Source organism: Cebus imitator, unplaced genomic scaffold, assembly GCF_001604975.1.
Source record: "Cebus imitator isolate Cc_AM_T3 unplaced genomic scaffold, Cebus_imitator-1.0 Scaffold85, whole genome shotgun sequence".
Lineage (NCBI taxonomy): Eukaryota > Metazoa > Chordata > Mammalia > Primates > Cebidae > Cebus > Cebus imitator.
In genome coordinates this window covers 3,095,168-3,111,054 of record NW_016107400.1, presented here as the reverse complement: position 1 = coordinate 3,111,054, position 15,887 = coordinate 3,095,168, and the positions used below count along the sequence as shown (strand labels likewise).

The following is a 15,887-nucleotide window of genomic DNA, read 5'->3' as shown; positions in this document are numbered from 1 at the left end:
GCCTTAGCTTCGGTGTGTGAGGCAGTGTGCCACACCCCTCCCCAACCATCCTGGGCATTGTTCTATGGAGTGGGGTGGCTGTCACCTCATGGGCAGCCTTGGCAATGATAATGACCCACTTAAGACAAATGGTGCCATCCATTGCATCTATATGCTCAGATGTTGGGTAGGGAGGACTTCCTGGAAGAAGGGGGCCATAAGATGTAGGAAGAATACTAGAACTTCTTTGTTGGCAAGGGATAGAAATCCAGCTCAAACTGGCTTAATCCAAAAAAAGGGAGCGGGGAGGTGGGGAGGACTAGGGGGAGTTAATTGGCTGCTGGAACTGGAAACACCAGGCTGGCTTCAGGCATGGATGAATCCAGCCGTTCAGTGTATTAGGACGTTGCGCATCCCATGGCCGTTTCCTCTGGGACAGCTTTACTCTCAGACAGGTTCTCACCCCATGATGGCAAATGTGTTCTCCAGCTTCCGGCCTCCATCCTCGTAGTTTTTCAATCACAGCAGAAAGGGAAGACCTCTTTCCAGTGAGTGCTAGAACAATCCTAAAGCTGATTCTCATGGGTCTGGCTCAGGCCACGTGCCTGTCCGTGGGTCACTCACTGTGGCTTAGGGTAGCACAAATGCTCTGATGGGCCAGGCTTGAACAGATGCCCATCCTGGGAGCTCAGATACAAGGTAGCTCTCTCTCCAAGGGAAAATCAGGTACTCTTTCCAGAAGGGGGAGAACCGGATGCTGGACAGCAAAAACAACAGCTGTCCCGGAAGACAGAGTTCCACCCTCAGAGATGAAAACAGAAAGCAAGAGTGTATCCACTTCCCATGTCAGAGAGGAGTCGGGAGCTGGAGACCCAGACCAGGGCCGTAGAGCTCTGCACCATTTCAGAAGCTTGGTTGCCATCTTGGTGTTGGCGCCCTCTGCACAGGTACTCTGCTGTGGCTGCACAGCTGAGCAGGAAGTGGGAGGAGTGGAGAAACCAAAGTCCCAATTGGCAGCCAGGCCTGGAAAAGACATCCCCCTCCGAGAGTGAATGCAAATAGTTTAAGGAGGCCACATTCTTGGCCAGGCACGGTGGCTCACGCCTGTAATCCCAGCACTTTGGAAGGCCGAGGCAGGTGGACCATATCAGAAGTTCAAGACCAGCCTGGCCAAGATGGTGAAACCCCGTCTCTAATAAAAATACAAACATTAGCCGGGCATGGTGGCAGGCACCTATAATCCCAGCTACTGGGAAGCTGAGACAGAGAATTGCTTGAACCCAGGAGGTGAAGGTTGCAGTGAGCAGAGATCGCGCCACTGCACTCCAGCCTGGGCAACAGAGTGGGTGTCCATTTCAAAAAAAAAAAAAGGAACACGTTCTTGCAAAGAGACGCAGGGTGCAGGCCTGCTGCTGAGGAGCCTGACTGGGTTCATGGCATCTTTCCCATCAACCCTGTCTGTAATTGCGCCACCTTGGCACAGGTAACCCCTAGGCCAGATAATCCTTTCTGGCGGGAGCTGTCCTATTATAGGATGTCTAGTGGCGTTCCTGGTCTCCGAGATCCCCCGTACCAATTGCATCTCCCTCCCTAGTTCTGACAACCAAAAATGTCTCTAGACATTTTCAAATGTCCCCTGGGGGTCCAAACTGCACATGATTTGGAACTGCGGGCCTACGGGGGAGGAGGGGTTGGGGACAGGGTAGCAGTCAGGACTGAAAAGCACATTCCTGCCTGCTGTCATCCTCACAGCCACCCTGGGGCTGGATAGGATTAGAGAGGCTGCCTGGGGCATCGCTTGCTGAAACTTGCTGAGAAGTCTCCTCACTGAGCTGGCCATTGATGAGATGTCTCAGGGAAATCCACTCCAGGCCCCCTCTACCAGGTCAGGGACTGGTGGCATTTTGTTCTGACACCTCCAGTTCATAATTTCTGATCCCTCGTGGGCTTTTAGGACCTCGTGACAAGCAGTTGTGTCTAGGATGATGTTTCTCCAAAGAGTGATAGGTTGAAATGTGCCCAGTGGGTATGCAACATGGGTCACATCAACGAGTAATTTTATTTTATTTTTTATTTATGTATTTATTGAGACAGAGTCTTGCTCTGTTGCCCAGGCTGGAGTGCAGTCGCACGATCTCGGCTCACTGAAACCTCCCTCTATCTCCCGGGTTCAAGTGATTCTTCTGCATCAGCCTCCCGAGTAGCTGGGACTACAGGCATGTGGCACCATGCCTGACTAATTTTTTTTATTTTTAGTAGAGACGGGGTTTCACCATGTTGTCCAGGCTGGTCTCAAACTCCTGTGCGCAAGTGATCCTCTTGCCTCAGCGCCCCAGACTGCTGGGATTATAGGCATGAGCCACCGTGGTCTCAATGAGCAATTTTTAAATGTCTGGAGATAAGTACTTGAATGTGTTTAGTTTTCTTTTAAGAGAGTTGATTCAAAAGTTAAGTAAATAACTTCCCAGGTGACGTGTGGACAAAGCGTAAGTAGCTGCAGTGGCACGCCAGTGGCCAACGTGGCAGGACCACGAATATGTGCTGGACTGCAGGCTGACAGTCAGTGCGTGGAGTCCGTCCTCACCCCTGCATGTGCCTGAGCAGGAGGCCGGCGCGGGATGCTGGCCAGATGTCTTCCATTGCAAGCCTGCCTCCTCTCATCAATAGGCAAAGGACATGAGCCCAACAGCCTCAGGCACCTTTTCCTTCAGTAGCATCAATAATTTATGCCACTGGAAGGCCTCACAGCCAGGGCAGGATCTGAGATGCTCATAGGATCTCCGTTACAGAGAGGTGGTCGATACCGCATTTACTTAGGGAAGCCCCAGGGACGCACTGGAGCCCTGGGAAGGCAGCTGGTTGCAACCCCACACGTGAGCTGGGCGGAGGCAGTAACGCTGGCTTGAGATACCGGGAAATGAGCATCCAGCCAGCTGTGCAGGCTGTGGCTTTCCCAAAGACCAGGCTCCCTTCAAAACCAGGAGCTAGTAGCCATGAGGTAGAGGATGGTCCTGACTATGTTTCCCATTCATTCATATTTACTAAACATCTCCTTCGTGCCAGGTGCTGTGTGTTGCACTTGAGTCTACACCAGTGATTCTCGTCCAGGCGATTTTGCTCCCCCAGGGGACATCTGACAGTGCCTAGAGACATTTTGGGTTGTCATAGTTGGAGGAGGGGACGTGCTACCGGTATCCGGTATTACCAGAGCCCAGGGATGCTGCTAAACATCCTCCAGTGCACAGGACAGTCCCCCACGACAGAACAATCCAGCCCAAATGTCAGGTGTGCCAAGACTGAAGGAGCCTTGTCTGCCGGTGAACAAGAGAGACCATGTCCCTGCCCTGCCACTTCTTGCAATGAAGGAAGTCAGGATGGAAGGACAGGAGGAAGGGAAGGGAGAAACAAAGTAAACAGGCAAAAAATGACCAACGCGATTAGACCAGAGGCTGTGGTGGAGAGGAGTGGGGTGTGACCTTGGCCAAGGTCTGAGGGACGGCAGCAGAGCTGAGCTCAGCACAGGGAGGGGGAGTGGCCAGGCAGAGGGAGCAGAGGGGCAAGAGGAGACTTGGGTTAGCCCAAGTCAGTGAGGCTGCTGTGTGGCGTCCAGCTCGTATCCCGGCAAGAGAGAAGGCAGCAGGGAGAATTCTGCAGGTTTCCCAGGGAGAGACGCACTCCGGGGAATCCTCCAGAGATGTTCTAGAAAGCGAGCGTGGGAGGTGAGGGAGAGACACAGCGTGGAACCAAGGAAGACAGCTGCTTTTGTGTTTACTACATTTGAAACGCTGGCAGCCCAGCACTTTGGGAGGCCAAAGTGGGTGGATCACTTGAGGTCAGGAGTTCGAGACCAGCCTGGCCAACATGGCAAAATCTCTTCTCTACTAAAAATACAAAAAAAAAAAAAAATTAGTCAGGCATGGTGGCACGCACCTGTAATCCCAGCTACTCAGGAAGCTGAGGCAGGAGAATCGCTTGAACCTGGGAGTTAGAGGCTGCAGTGAGCCAAGATCGTGCCCCTGCACTTCAGCCTGGGCAACAAAGAGACTCCATCTCAAAAAAAAAAAGAAAAAAAAAGCAGTGCTATGAGTCTTCGGAGTGAGGTCGAATCCAGGAGTTGAGTTGTGTGACCTTGTGCAAAGGTTGTCACCTCCTGGAGACCCTGTATTGTCACATGTAAGATGGAGGTCCTAATAGGAGCATTGTGAGGACTGGGTGCATCCATTTCCTGGCCCGGGGTCAGTCGGCAGTAAATGTTAGCTGTCAGCCTCGAGAGGCTGAGACCGGGTAAGGCGTGCCATTCAGTCTCCTAGCACAGCACTTGGCCCGTGGCTGTCTCTTTAAAGTTTCATTTTTTCTCCTTATTTTTTGAGAGGTCAGACATGGCACAGAGTATCAAATTCAAAGAATACAAAAGGGTACACAGAGAAGTTGGCCTCCTTCCCACCCTGTCCTCCAGCCACCAGCAAAGATGATTCAAAGTTCTTTCCTGCACCCAGCCAAGGGTACAGATGGGACCCAAGCCCTCCCTGCCTGGAGAAAGGGGCAATTTTTCCTCCGTGTGCAGAGGTGCTATGCGCACTTGCAGGTTTGAAATGAGGCAGGTCTTCAAGAAGTCAGGAGACGGGGAGTCTTCCAGTGAATTGATCTTTGGTTCCCCCCAACCATCCTCCCTCTTGGCTTTTCTAGAATGTTCGTGGCATCAGAGAGAAAGATGAGAGCTCACCAGGTGCTCACCTTCCTCCTGCTCTTCGTGATCACCTCGGTGGCCTCTGAAAACGCCAGCACGTCCCGAGGCTGTGGGCTGGACCTTCTCCCTCAGTACGTGTCCCTGTGCGACCTGGACGCCATCTGGGGCATCGTGGTGGAGGCGGTGGCCGGGGCAGGCGCCCTGATCACACTGCTCCTGATGCTCATCCTCCTGGTGCGGCTGCCATTCATCAAGGAGAAGGAGAAGAAGAGCCCTGTGGGCCTCCACTTTCTCTTCCTCCTGGGGACCCTGGGCCTCTTCGGGCTGACGTTCGCCTTCATCATCCAGGAGGATGAGACCATCTGCTCTGTCCGCCGCTTCCTCTGGGGCGTCCTCTTTGCGCTCTGCTTCTCCTGCCTGCTGAGCCAGGCATGGCGCGTGCGGAGGCTGGTGCGGCATGGCACGGGCCCTGCGGGCTGGCAGCTGGTGGGCCTGGCGCTGTGCCTCATGCTGGTGCAGGTCATCATCGCTGTGGAGTGGCTGGTGCTCACCGTGCTGCGTGACACGAGGCCAGCCTGTGCCTACGAGCCCATGGACTTCGTGATGGCCCTCATCTACGACATGGTACTGCTCGTGGTCACCCTGGGGCTGGCCCTCTTCACGCTGTGTGGCAAATTCAAGAGGTGGAAGCTGAACGGGGCCTTCCTCCTCATCACGGCCTTCCTCTCTGTGCTCATCTGGGTGGCCTGGACCACCATGTACCTCTTCGGCAACGTCACGCTGCAGCAAGGAGATGCCTGGAACGACCCCACCTTGGCCATCACGCTGGCGGCCAGCGGCTGGGTCTTCGTCGTCTTCCATGCCATCCCTGAGATCCACTGCACCCTTCTCCCAGCCCTGCAGGAGAACACACCCAACTACTTCGACACTTCGCAGCCCAGGATGCGGGAGACAGCCTTCGAGGAGGACGTGCAGCTGCCACGGGCCTATATGGAGAACAAGGCCTTCTCCATGGATGAACACAATGCAGGTAAAGTGGGCATTGCCCAGCTGGGTGAGGCCCAGGGACGTTCATCCCAAAAGATGCTCTTCTTCCTCTCCAGTGGGGATGGGCGGCCCCAGTGCCTGGGGCAGTCCTAGCAGATCAGAGCCCACAAATGTTAGCTCCTACGCTGAAACTGACCCAGATGTGGGCTTGGGTTGTTTGTTTGTTTGTTTGTTTGAGATGGCATTTCGCTCTTGTTGCCCAGGCTGGAGCACAATGGCACAATCGCGGTTCACTGCAACCTCTTTTCTCTACAACCTCTGCCTCCCGGGTTCAAGCAATTCTCTTGCCTCAGCCTCCCAAGTAGCTAGGATTACAGGCATCCACCACCAGGCCTGGCTAATTTTTGTATTTTTAGTAGAGACGGGGTTTCACCATGTTGGCCAGGCTGGTCTTGAACTCCTGACCTGAGGTGATCCACCCTCCTTCACCTCCCAAACTGCTGGGATTACAGGTATGAGCCACCATGCCAGCAAGGTTTGGGTTTTGAGTTTTTGTGTGTTGTTTTGGGTTTTTGTTTGTTTATTTGTTTTAGATAGGATCTTGTTATGTTGCCCAGCTAAGTACAGTGGCATGATCATAGCTCACTGCAACCTGGAACTCCTGGGCTAAAGCAGTCCTCCCACCTCAGCCTCCCAAGTAGCTGGGACTGCATGCGTGCACCACCATATCCAGCTGATTATTTTATTTTTTTGTAGAGACAGTGTCTCATTATGTGGCCCAGGCAGGTCTCAAGCTCCTGGGCTCAAATGATTCTCCTACCTCAGCCTCCCAAAGCCCTGCATGAGCCAATATGCCTAGCCTCAGATACGGATTGGTATTAAGTTTTTTCCCCCCTACCAATTGCCGGCCAATTTGTTTTAACGATACAGGTTTCTAGCTTCTTTTGCAAAGCTGGATCTGGCATCACTGGGCCAACTTTTCCACCGGCTGCATGGTCTGAAACTGACCCGAGCCCATGTGCACTGGAAGGATCTGCCTCTGGCCCCTCCTGGCTTTGTGGCTGCCCTTTAGATGGGGATCCACTTGTCTGTTCCCCACACTCCCCACCACTCCCTACTGCTCCTGATCCAGCTGCTGTATAGCATAGTAACCTTAATTCCCTGGCTCCCCCAAAGCGTTTGAATCTACAAGCCATGTGCTGGATGGATGTAGGGGGCCGCAAGATGGATTGCTCCCATCCCCTTTCCTACCTCGGTCACCAGGAATATACTAATCTGGGCCCTATTGGCAGATGTCTGGGTTCAAATCCTGCCTCTGCCACTTCCTAGGTGTGTGGCTTTGAGCAAGTTATATTGCTTTCGTGAGCCTCCGTTTTTCTCATCTGTGAAATAGAAACAGTAAGAGACTATATACCTCATAGAGCTGTTAGGAGAAGGAACACAGTGAGTTCAAAGCCCTCTTGGTACCTGGTACGCCCTCTGTGCATCTTACTTGGCTTCCCCTGAAAGGAGAATCTGAGATAAGGGCGCCAGTGCAGGTGGTTTACTGGGGAGGTGGTCCCTGCAAGGGAGACGGCAGGGAGAATGAGACTGAGAAGGCAGAAACGATAAAACAAGTACATTAATGAACCGGCTATCAACACAGGCAACAGGGCTCAGTCGCACTGGGAATCATCTAAGGACCTCTGTTGAATGAGCCTCAGAATTGGCCTGGGAAGAAAAGGGAGGCTGGGGCATCTGTCCACCAGCTCCCATCTCCCAGTGTTATTTTGTTTCTGGTTTATGTTTTTGGTTTTTAGGGATTGAGTCTCTCTCTGCTGCCCAGGCTAGAGTGCAGTGGCACAATCACAGCTCACTGCAGCCTTGACCTCCCGGGCTCAAGCAGCCCTCCCACCTCAGCCTCCCCAGTAGCTAGGACCACAGGCACACACCGCCAGACCCTGATCATTTATTGTTTATTTTTGGTAGACACAGGGTCTCACTTTGTTGTCTAGGGTGGTCTCGAACTCCTGAGCCCAAGTGATCCCCCGACCTCGGCTTCCCAAAGTGCTAGGATGACAGGCATGAGCCACAGCACTGGGATTCCCAACGTGATTAACATCCCCTATAATTCTGGAGACGGGTGGACAAGTATCATCGGCTCCAAGGCAGAAAACAGATCTGCTGAGCGCCTGAGGTGGACACTGTCTAGGTACCCAGGGCTATCTGCCACTGCTGCAGGAGGGTTCAGAAGTGAGGTCCTGCCTAGGGGTTGTGGCACAGGAACGCAAATCCCCTGCTGTCGATACTTGAGAAGTATCTCCTAGAATCGTTACTTGAAGGGAGTCAGCCAGGGTCTCAGCACTTGAGATTGAATAAACTTGCCCTTTCTCGGTTCTTTGAAGATGCATCAGAGTTATAACATGAATAACTAGTATCGTCATCATTTGTTGGGCACTAACTATGTGTCAGACACTTTTTGTTTTTTTCAGAGTCTTGCTCTGTTGCCCTGGCTGGAGTGGAGTGCAGTGGCATGATCTTGGCTCACTGCAACCTCCGCCTCCCAGGTTCAAGTGATTCTCCTGCCTCAGCCTCCCGAGTAGCTGGGATTACAGGTGTGTGTCACCACACCTGGCTAATTTTTGTATTTTTAGTAGAGACTGGGTTTCTCCATGTTGGCCAGGCTGGTCTTGAACTCCCAACCTCATGTGATCACCTGCCTTGGCCTCCCAAAGTGCTGGGATTACAGGCGTGAGCCACCGCGCCCAGCCACTATTGGAAATCTTTGACCTGCATTAGCTCATTAGTCCTCACTGCCACCTAATGAGGTAGGTCTTGTTATTATCCCCATCTTACGGATGAATAAATGGAGGTTCTGAGAATTAAATGACTTGCCCGAGGACTTCAGATTGTCACGATTCCCTCTTCAGTGACATTCATCCAGGGGCCTGGTGCATGAGCCATGCTCAGTAGCTGCCCATCCTATCCAAGACCATCCACGTCCCTCCTTCTCATTAGATGGACCCCCTTCCCTTGGCCAGACAGACAGGAGGGAACGCTAGTGGCCCCTCCTCTAGATAGGGCTGGAAATCCCGATGTGGCCTTTATCAGTTGCTCTTTTTCCTACCAGGAAGCTCCAGGTCAGCAAGCCCATGTTTTTTTTAGAGATGGAGTCTTGCTCTGTCACCCAAGCTTACAGTGGCATGATCTCAGCTCACTGCAACCTCCGCTTCCTGGGTCTAGCAATTCTCCTGCCTTAGCCTCCTGAGTATCTGGGATTACAGGCGCACGCTGCCACGTCAAGCAAATTTTTTGTATTTTTAGTAGAGACAGGGTTTCACCGTGTTGCCCAGGCTGGTCTCGAACTCCTGAGCTCAGGCAGCCCACCCACGTCGGCCTCCCAAAGTGCTAGGATTACAGGCATGAGCCACCGCGCCCGGCCTACCCTTCTCTTCTTAAAGCACTTAAGCGTAACCCATCTCACGGAGATGTCAGGACAACTCTGTGCATTTGGAAAGATGAGGACTATCAGTCAGACCCATGACCCATTTTATGGAGTGGAAAACTGAGGCCCAGGGATGTCAGGCAATTTGTTCAATCGTTGGCTATAAGGATGTGGCAGAGCAGGGAGGGATACAGTTGGTTTTCTGAATTCCATTACTTCATCCTTTCTCATAAAAATGCAGGCAAGACTTTACAGCCAGATAAGATCCAGAGATGCAAGGACTCTGGAACCCACGTTCGTTTCAGCAGAGCTGGGGCTGGCGTGGGGGTGATGGAGAGTCTGGAGGTGCTGCATACCCTGTCTGTTTCACAGTGACACATTCCAAAGCCAAGGAAGTTGTCTTTCCATTCCCCTCTTTCTAGATAAACATACTTTACTCTTTCCTGGTGGCAAATAAGCAACAATAATCAGCAAGGAATTATGTAAGTTCAGCAAGCAAAAAGAATGGCCATATAGAATCAGCAAGGAATCGTGTAAGTTCAGCAAGTAAAAATAATGGCCAGGTGTGGTGGCTCACGCCTATAATCCCAGCACTTTGGGAGGCTAAGGCGGGTAGATTGCCTGAACTCAAAAGTTGGGACCAGCCTGGGCAACGTGGCAAGAACCCTGTCTCTACTAAAAATACAAAAAAATAATACCTGAGCGTGGTGGTGCACACTTGTAATCCCAGGTGCTCGGGAGGTGGGGTAGGAGAATCACTTGAACCCAGGGGGCGGAGGTTACAGTGAGCTGAGATCGCACCACTGCAACCCAGCCTGGGTGACAAAGGCAAGACCTTTTCTCAAATAAAAAATAAAATAAAAGAATAGTAAACAAAAATTGCTTAAAATTCCTTTGCCCAGGGGCAATGGTTTGCTTCCACTCTCACATACAATAGGGCAAAGTGCTTCTTTTTTTTCTTTTTTTCTTTTTTTTTTGAGAAAAAGTTTTGCTCTTGTTGCCCAGACTGGATTGCAATGGCACGATCTCGGCTCACCACAACCTCTGCCTCCGGGGTTCAAGCGATTCTCACGCCTCAGCCTCCTGCGTAGCTGGGATTCCAGGCATGCGGCTGCCACGCCTAGCTAACTTTGTATTTTTAGTAGAGATGCGGTTTCTCCATGTTGGTCAGGCTGGTCTCAAACTCCTGACCTCAGGTGATCCACCCATCTCAGTCTCCCCAAGTACTGGGATTACAGGCGTGAGCCACCTTGCCCGGCCTGGCAGAGTGCTTCTTAACTGTGCTTCTTAACTTTACAATCAATTGGGCTGCTTTAAAAAATTACCAACGCTTGCTCAGTTGTGATTAAGTCTGAGTTTGGGATTAGGTATTTTTAAGCTCTCCAAGTGATTTTCAGATGTAAGTAACCAGGTTGAAACCACTGGTTTAAGTGGCATTCTTCAGCGTGCTTGCTTTAAATCAGCGTTACGGAGGTAGCTGCCCATCAGTAACTGCAGAGCTACAGTTTCCTTTTAATGATGAGGCTTAGCCTCTCTGTGCCTCAGTTTCCTATCTGCAAATAAGAACTCACAAAGTTATTGTAGAGATTAAAAGAGGTCAGCCACTAAAATGCTCAGAATGATACCGGGCCCCCAGGAAGCCCGCAGCAGAGGTGGGTTGTCTTACAGTGTAAAGACCATGCTACTTGAGTAGCTGTGGCATCCTGGTTTTACTTCAAGGAAGTGGAACCATCACATTCAACAACACTGTTTCTTCGCCTTTTGAGAGTCATGGGTGGCTTTGAGACTCTGACAAAGCCATAGAACAAGTCTCCTTGCCATTAGGCCCTGTCACTCAATTTTCTGATCTGTGGCTGGTGAACACTTTGCCTGCTTCTGGCTCTTGATGATAAACAGCGCTGCCATGAACATTCTCATGCATTCATCTCCAGGCTTTTGATCAATTCATTCCTTGCAAAAACATTTCCTAGATGCAGGTTAAAGAGTCTGCTCTGCAAATCTTAATACAGTAACTCTTCACTTTTAAGTGATGTGCAACAAAACCGATCTTTTTCTCATCAATTTCAGCAAAACAATGACACCATTCAAGAACCTCTTGTACATTCTTTCACTTAAAGTTGCAGTTTTCAAGAACCTTTTGATGGCATTAAGTGAGGAATTACTGTACATACTGCCAGATGGCACCCTAGAAAGTTAGACCAGTTAACTGTCCTTCCCTTTGATAAATGCATCAAAGCCCCATCTCTCCATCTCTCCACCTCTTCAGCAACCTTGGATGTTGTCAGATCTTTTAAAAAATAGCCATCTTTTGAATCATCCCAAATGTGTGTCCACCAAAATTCACATGAAGCTGGGTGCTGTGGTTCACAACTGTATTCCAGCTCTTTGGGAGGCTGGGGCAGGAGGATTGCTTGAGCCCAGGAATTTTGAGACCAGCCTGGGCAACATAGGGAGAACCTGCCTCTACAAAAAATATTAAAATGGGCCGGGCACAGTGGCTCATGCCTATAATCCCAGCACTTTGGGAGGCTGAGGCTGGCGGATCACAAGGTCAAGAGATTGAGACCATCCTGGCCAACATGGTGAAACCCCGTCTCTACCAAAAAAATACAAAAATTAGCTGGTCGTGGTGGCGTGCACCTGTAGTCCCAGCTACTCGGGAGGCTGAGGCAGGAGAATTGCTTGAACCTGGGAGGCAGAGGTTGCAGTGAGCCAAGATTGTGCCACTGCACTCCAGCCTGGTGCCTGGTGACAGAGCGACACTCTGTCCCCAAAAAGATATATATACTAAAATAAGCCAGGCATGGTGGCATGTGCCTGTAGTCCCTGCTACTTGGGAGGCTGAGGTGGGTGACTTGAGCTAGGGAGGTCAAGGCAGCAGTGAACCGTATTCACACCACTGCACCCCAGCCTGAGACACAGACCCTGACTCAAAAAAAAATTCCCATGAGACCAGGCAAAGCTACCACAGAAAGGTAAAGTTGGAGTCCTGGCTAGATGGCCTTTGTTCTAGAAACCCTTGCTTTGCTGGCCGGGGACTATTTGGCATGCTCCCTTGCCACAAGAGGAACAGCTGTTGGCATCACTGGTGCTGACCTCAGCCAGCTTGTATTTTAGGAACCAGGCTCCATGAGAGAGAGGCCTTATCCTTGAGCTCTTGGGTCTCACAGAATAGCCAGTGCCCAGGAGCTATGGGTGGCCCAGTTTCTCTTGCATTTCAGCCTTTCGGGCACTCTTCCTTTGAGAGTCCATCCCTGATGTGGTCATGCAGTGGGAAGGGCATTCTCCAGGCTGTCTTGCGGCTTTGCCAAGCCCCAGAAGCCTCCACCCCTATATCATTCTGCTGAGTGAGACCCCAGATATATACAACTTCACCCACCTGCTGCTTATTAATAAGTATCAAGGCATAAGGCATGTGATAAATGATTAAAATACACTGAGAGCTGTGGCACCTCGGATCACATCTCGGAACGCGTTAATAAGGCACATGAAATGTTCACTTTCAAAAGAGCAAGAACGAAAAGTGTTCTTTCCTCTGTTAGGGGCTTTGGGCTCTCCGATCTCATTAGGGCCAAGGCCTCTTTTTTTTTTTTTTTTTTTTTTTTTTTTTTTGAGACCGAGTTTCGCTCGTTACCCAGGCTGGAGTGCAATGGCGCGATCTCGGCTCACCGCAACCTCCGCCTCCCGGGTTCAGGCAATTCTCCTGCCCCAGCCTCCTGAGTCGCTGGGATTACAGGCACGCGCCACCATGCCCAGCTAATTTTTTGTATTTTTAGTAGAGACGGGGTTTCACCATGTTGACCAGGATGGTCTCGATCTCTTGACCTCGTGATCCACCCGCCTCGGCCTCCCAAAGTGCTGGGATTACAGGCTTGAGCCACCGCGCCCGGCAGGCCAAGGCCTCTTTAAAATGACCTTTTGCTTCTTTCTGGAAGGCCCCGAGTTGGTCCTGGGGGTGTGGTGGCTTTGGGTGGCTGTGGTCACAGCTACTCTACCCAGGAGGCTGAGGCAGGAGAATTGCTTGAACCCGGGGGCCTGGCATCGTGCACAGGGTCTATGAGAGAAAAGGCTGGCATTCCGCCATTTGAGCTTTGATTTCTAAGGGCACCTCCTTCTCTTAGGAGAGGTCCTAAGCAAGGTGGGTGAGCCTTGCTTGCCTCTCTCTTTGGCCCAGGTTGGGTAGGGTGTGGGTTGGGCTTCTCGAAGTAAGCTGCAAGTAATAAAATCCAATATGAGTAGGCTAAAGCAGCGGTCCTCAACCTTTTTGGCGCAAGGGACCGGTTTCATGGAAGACAATATTTCCATGGATCGCGGCTGGGGGTTTGGGGGGCGATTTCAGGATGAAACTGTTCCACCTCAGATCATCAAGCATTAGATTCTCATAAGGAGCATGCAACCTAGATCCCTTGCATCCACAATTCTCAATATTGCATCCCCAATTCTCAATAAAACTCGAGCTTCTATAAGAATCAAATGTCAGCCGGGTGTGGTGGCTCATGCCTATAATCCCAACACTTTGGGAGGCCAAGGTGGGCGGATCACTTGAGATCAGGAGTTTGACACCAGCTTGGCCAACATAGTAAAATCTGTGTCTACAAAAATTAGCCGGGCATGGTGGCCCGTGCTTGTGGTCCCAGCTATTCTACTCAGGAGGCTGAGGCAGGAGAATCACTTGAACCCGGGAGGCGGAGGTTGCAGTGAGCTAAGATTGTGCCACTGCACTCCAGCCTGGGTGACAGAGCAAGACTCTGTCTCAAAAAGAATCGAATGCTACTGCTGATCTGACAAGAGGCAGAGCTAAGGCAGTACCTGTGACCGAGGGCTTGGGGACCCCTGGGCAGCAAAAATGAATTAGGCTTTAGAAATGGTTAGATTCCAGAGACTCAAGTGATAATACAATCTGGTCTTTCTCCATTTCTGCTGTTCACATCACAGCAGGCAACGGCGCCAGGAATGTACAGAGTCCCATTAGAAAAGAGAAACATTTCCCAGGATGTCTGAACAAAAATCCCAGGGTTAGCAGTGATTGGACCTAACTACCCTTCCCTGAGCCAGTCAGTGTTTCCAGGTAGATGTGATGACCTGATCAGCCACACCTAAGCTACATTTAGGGAGAAGGCAGTTACTTGTAGCCAACACTCACCGGTCTAGAATGTGGGAGGGATATTCACCAGAGGAGAGCCACAAATAGATCCTACAGACAGGGACCCAGGGGCTAAAGGGATAGATGGGCTGTAGAGTCTAGCGTTAGTTTTCTTTGAGGAGAATGTGTCTAATTAGAGGCAGATTCCCCCACCACAGCTGTGGTGTCTCTGCATTACAAGGAAAGCTGTGTGTTTTGGTCTTCCCGCCCCTGGAACAGGTCTAGGCTAGGAATTAATAATACGAAGAGTCCGTAGTTTGGGTGTGGTGATTCACACCTGTAATCCCAGCACTTTAGGAGGCTGAGGCAGTAGAATTACTTGAGGCCAGGAGTTAGAGACCAGCCTGGGCAACATAGGGAAACCCTATCTTTACAGAAAACTTAAAAATTAGCCAGGCATGTAATTCCAGCACTTTGGGAGGCTGAGGTGGGTGGATCACCAGGTCAAGAGATTGAGACCATTCTGGCCAACATGGTGAAACCCTGTCTTTACTAAAAATACAAAAAAAAAAAAATTAGCTGGGCATGGTGGCATATCCTGTAGTCTCAGCTACTCAGGAGGCTGAGGCAAGAGAATTGCTTGAACTTGGGAGGCAGAGGTTGCAGTGAACTGAGATTGTGCTGCTGCACTCAAGCCTGGTGACAGAGTGAGACTCCATCTCAAAAAAAAAAAAAAAATTAGCCAGACGTGATGGCACATGCCTATAGTCCCAGTTACTCGGGAGGCTGAGGCAGGAGGATTGCTTGAGCCCAGGAGTTCGAGGCTACAGTGAAGTATGCACCACTGCACTCTAGTCTGGGTGACAGAGGGAGACCCTGTCTCAAGAAAAATCCCATGGACCATCTCTCACTTCTTTACGCTGCTTCCCGGGGAGGGCAACTCTTTGCTCAGCACCAAGCATAGTGAGCTGCTTGAAGGCTTGGAGATGCCAAAGCAAGGTTTTCATCAGCATGTCTTGAAATATGTGTTCTTCACCCTGCCTCAGTCTCTTTGGTCTAGACCAGGCCAAGCGTCCCCTAATGTCACTTAAAATTCAAGTTGCTTCTAAATAACTAAGTGTGGCGGTTAAACACATAGTATCTGCAGTGGGTATAGTGATGGTGAAGAACCCAGATTCCTTGCCTGGGTCCCAATGCTCACTGTGCCCCTTAGCAGCTGTGTGACCTTGGGCAAGTTACTTAATCTCTCTGTGCCCCAAGTAAAGTGGAAATAATGTAAGTACATATGGTCAGCCTGGGCAACAAAGTGAGACCCCGGTCTCTACAAAAAAATATATTAAAAAATTAGCCAGGCATGCTGGCATGTGTCGGTAGTCCCGGCTACTCACGAGGTTGCGGCAGGAGGATCGCTTTGAACCCGGGAGTTTAAGGCTACAGTGAGCTATGACCATGCCTCTGCATTCTGGCCTGGACAACACCCAGACCTTGTCTCAAAAAGGTGAAAATTAAATGAGTTAAAAAGAAAGAAAAACTATTAAATGAGTTCACGTATATAGAGTACTTTGCACAGTGCCTGGCTCCTGCTTGGTACTCTATGAAGCTTAACTGTGGAACTGAGGTGATTTTGGCCCCTGTCCCAAGGAATTTGCAAAGAAAAAAAAACAAGCTCTCTTGCTGCTTTTCAACCAGAAAAGTGCCTCCCTTCAGGGAAGCCTTTTTTTTTTTTT

The 15,887-nt window shown here is 50.7% G+C and overlaps 1 protein-coding gene across 4 annotated transcripts in view; it reads left to right on the top strand.

Annotated features, from left to right (window-relative positions):
* GPRC5B (G protein-coupled receptor class C group 5 member B) overlaps positions 1-15,887 on the top strand; it is a 30,273-nt gene that overhangs the window by 8,360 nt on the left and 6,026 nt on the right. For all 4 annotated transcript variants that reach the window (XM_017534297.2, XM_017534301.2, XM_017534299.2 and 1 more), the window contains exon 2: positions 4,666-5,696. In XM_017534297.2, the coding sequence (XP_017389786.1) occupies positions 4,667-5,696 (1,030 nt within the window). In that variant the 5' untranslated portion in view covers position 4,666. The remainder of the gene's footprint in view (positions 1-4,665; positions 5,697-15,887) is intronic.